We start from the raw sequence: 2,542 nt of genomic DNA, 5'->3' as shown, positions 1-2,542 counted from the left end.
AACAAGTGCTCCAAATTGGGCTCCCAAATACTCCTGAGTATGAGCATCCACTGGGAAGAGGTTGCGCTACCCAGAGCCAAACCTTGAAGAGAACTCCATAGCGCCTTGGTAGGTCTGGAGTCTGATAAGCTCCCCACGATGCTCTTAGTTCTTGAAGGAGGCATAAAAGACAATTTCTTTAGCTCATACTTAGCTTAAATGTTTACATTCATTATTTGTGGACGTATGCTTGTGTTTATAGTGGAATCCTATTAAGATGCTAAAGCAAAAAAGCAGAATTTCACCTAATGAGATTTTGAGAGTATAGCAGATGACCCACAGCGTATCTTCTACAGCAGGCCGCAATTTCGCAATGGTTCATTGTGTGTCTACACACAATTTCAAAGCAGCAAGCTTCTGTAAAACTATGCTGTTTCTTAGGAGTCTAAGAAATATGGAGCCTCCTTTACCCCACGAGCTCTGAAATCTAACAACTCACAGCGAGGATCAGGCAGACCTGAACTCAACTCAATGACGTTTGTAATACCAAACCTGACCTGGGTGCCACTCTGAGTCCTCCTTTGTCCCTGGCTTGATAAAGTGCTCCTAGGCACTGACACATCTGGTCTTTTGTGTTCCCATCAGTATTGGTGCTGCTCATCCTGTCCATGAGGCGCCACCGCAAACAACCCTACATCATCGACGACGACGAGAACATCCACGAGAACATTGTGCGCTACGACGACGAGGGGGGAGGCGAAGAGGACACAGAGGCCTTCGACATCGCCGCCATGTGGAACCCGCGCGAGGCGCAGGCGGGCGCCGCCCCGAAGACGCGGCAGGACATGCTCCCCGAGATCGAGAGCCTCTCCCGCTACGTGCCTCAGACGTGCGCGGTCAGCAGCACGGTCCACAGCTACGTGCTGGCCAAGCTCTACGAGGCCGACATGGACCTGTGGGCCCCGCCCTTCGATTCCCTGCAGACCTACATGTTTGAGGGGGACGGCTCCGTGGCCGGCTCGCTCAGCTCGCTTCAGTCAGCCACCTCGGACTCAGAGCAGAGCTTTGATTTCCTCACGGACTGGGGACCTCGCTTCCGGAAACTGGCAGAACTCTACGGGGCGTCGGAGGGGCCCTCGCCCTTGTGGTGACAGAAGCCCGGAGGCCAAGGTGCACCCAAATCCAGACGTTCTCAAAGGCTGCTTCTCATCCATGAGGCGCGGCCACCACAGGAGCAATATTGTGCTGGACAGTGAGGATGGGAGTGAGTGGACCCAACAGAGCTCTCTCTGGATCAGCTTTACTTGGTTAGACTAAATTAAATAATCAGAAGGAAACCCAGAAGAAGAGGGCAGAATCTCCAATTATCTTTTTAATTTGCTTTTTGACACTGTATTCACAGGTTTGAAGTATTAAAGCTTGGCTTTTTTGTTTGTTTATTTGTTTGTTTCTTTGTTTTTCCTATTCACCAAGGCCTTTGTCATTTTGTCACCAAGGAAAGGCTCCAGTGTTAACCTACAGAGGTAGTAGGTGAAGGTGTGGAGGCAGAGAACAAGTCCTACTCCAGAATCTATGTTATCTGTATTCCCCATTTCAGATAGTTTCTCTGCATCCTCAGATCTGCAGAAAACAACACGCGTGGGCGCGCGCGCGCGCGCGCGCATACACACACACACACACACACACACACTACTGAAAAAAGTATTTCTCAGTGAAATCATCTTGCTTGTTCTAAGGTGGGTGGTATGTTATTTAACCCTTTCAGCACAAGGTTTAGACTTTCTTGACCTTGCATGGGGAATTGTTGGGGAGGGTGGGAGAAGGAAAAGACATTGACTTGTGTTCATGTTTAAGAGCTGAACCAAGAGTTGGCATTATAGCTGATCCAGCATCAGCTTTTACATGCCTTGGCAAAAGTCAGAAGGAAACCAGAAAAGCTGCCTCTTTTGCACTGTAGATGTCTCTTCTGTGTGCCAAATGTGGAGACCAGATGCAACAAACGAAAGCCAAATAAGAAGTATCTGATAAAAGCATGGGTCTGAGGGCTTTCCTAATCTGTACAAAGTCAATCCAAGGGATGTTTACATACTGTAGATAACCTACTTGAACAAAGTCAGTATTATAGAGAAGAATGGATGTAAGAGTATTACCTGTAAAAGTTTTGTATATTTGTTAATAATTTTGTTAATAAATACGATGTACTACATCTCGGTACCTTAGGGTTTCTTTTAATAAAAGCTAAATAGAAGGAAAGGTGTACTTTGAGTTTGTTTTGTTGTTGGCAAGAGCTTTATGATCCTGAATTAACCTCAGGTTGCTGGGATTGATAACACAGAAGCAGCGTCAGAGAAACATGAGGCTGTGCGTTCCATTTTGGTAACTGACCAGTTTAATATCATGGATCAAAGTTAATTTTTTAATGACAATTTCACTCTTGTGTCTCTGAAAAAAGGCAAAGAACCATTTAATATGAATGACACAATCCTGAATTTTGCTTGTATTTTTAATTTTGTGACAAGGAGTATGACCACAAAGAGGTAGGATAGTATTGTTTTCAGTTTTC

General features: G+C 45.9%; 1 protein-coding gene across 2 annotated transcripts in view; it reads left to right on the top strand.

Moving 5' to 3' along the window:
* Cdh20 (cadherin 20) overlaps positions 1–2,238 on the top strand; it is a 257,443-nt gene extending 255,205 nt beyond the window's left edge. For both annotated transcript variants that reach the window (XM_032915745.1, XM_032915746.1), the window contains one exon: positions 625–2,238. In XM_032915745.1, the coding sequence (XP_032771636.1) occupies positions 625–1,130 (506 nt within the window). In that variant the 3' untranslated portion in view covers positions 1,131–2,238. The remainder of the gene's footprint in view (positions 1–624) is intronic.
* The last annotated feature ends 304 nt before the right edge of the window (positions 2,239–2,542 follow it).

The sequence above is a fragment of the Rattus rattus genome, chromosome 10 (genome assembly GCF_011064425.1).
Source record: "Rattus rattus isolate New Zealand chromosome 10, Rrattus_CSIRO_v1, whole genome shotgun sequence".
NCBI classification, from domain to species: Eukaryota; Metazoa; Chordata; class Mammalia; order Rodentia; family Muridae; genus Rattus; species Rattus rattus.
The sequence above is the reverse complement of the archived record's forward strand: the minus strand, read 5'-3'. Positions and strand labels throughout refer to the sequence as shown.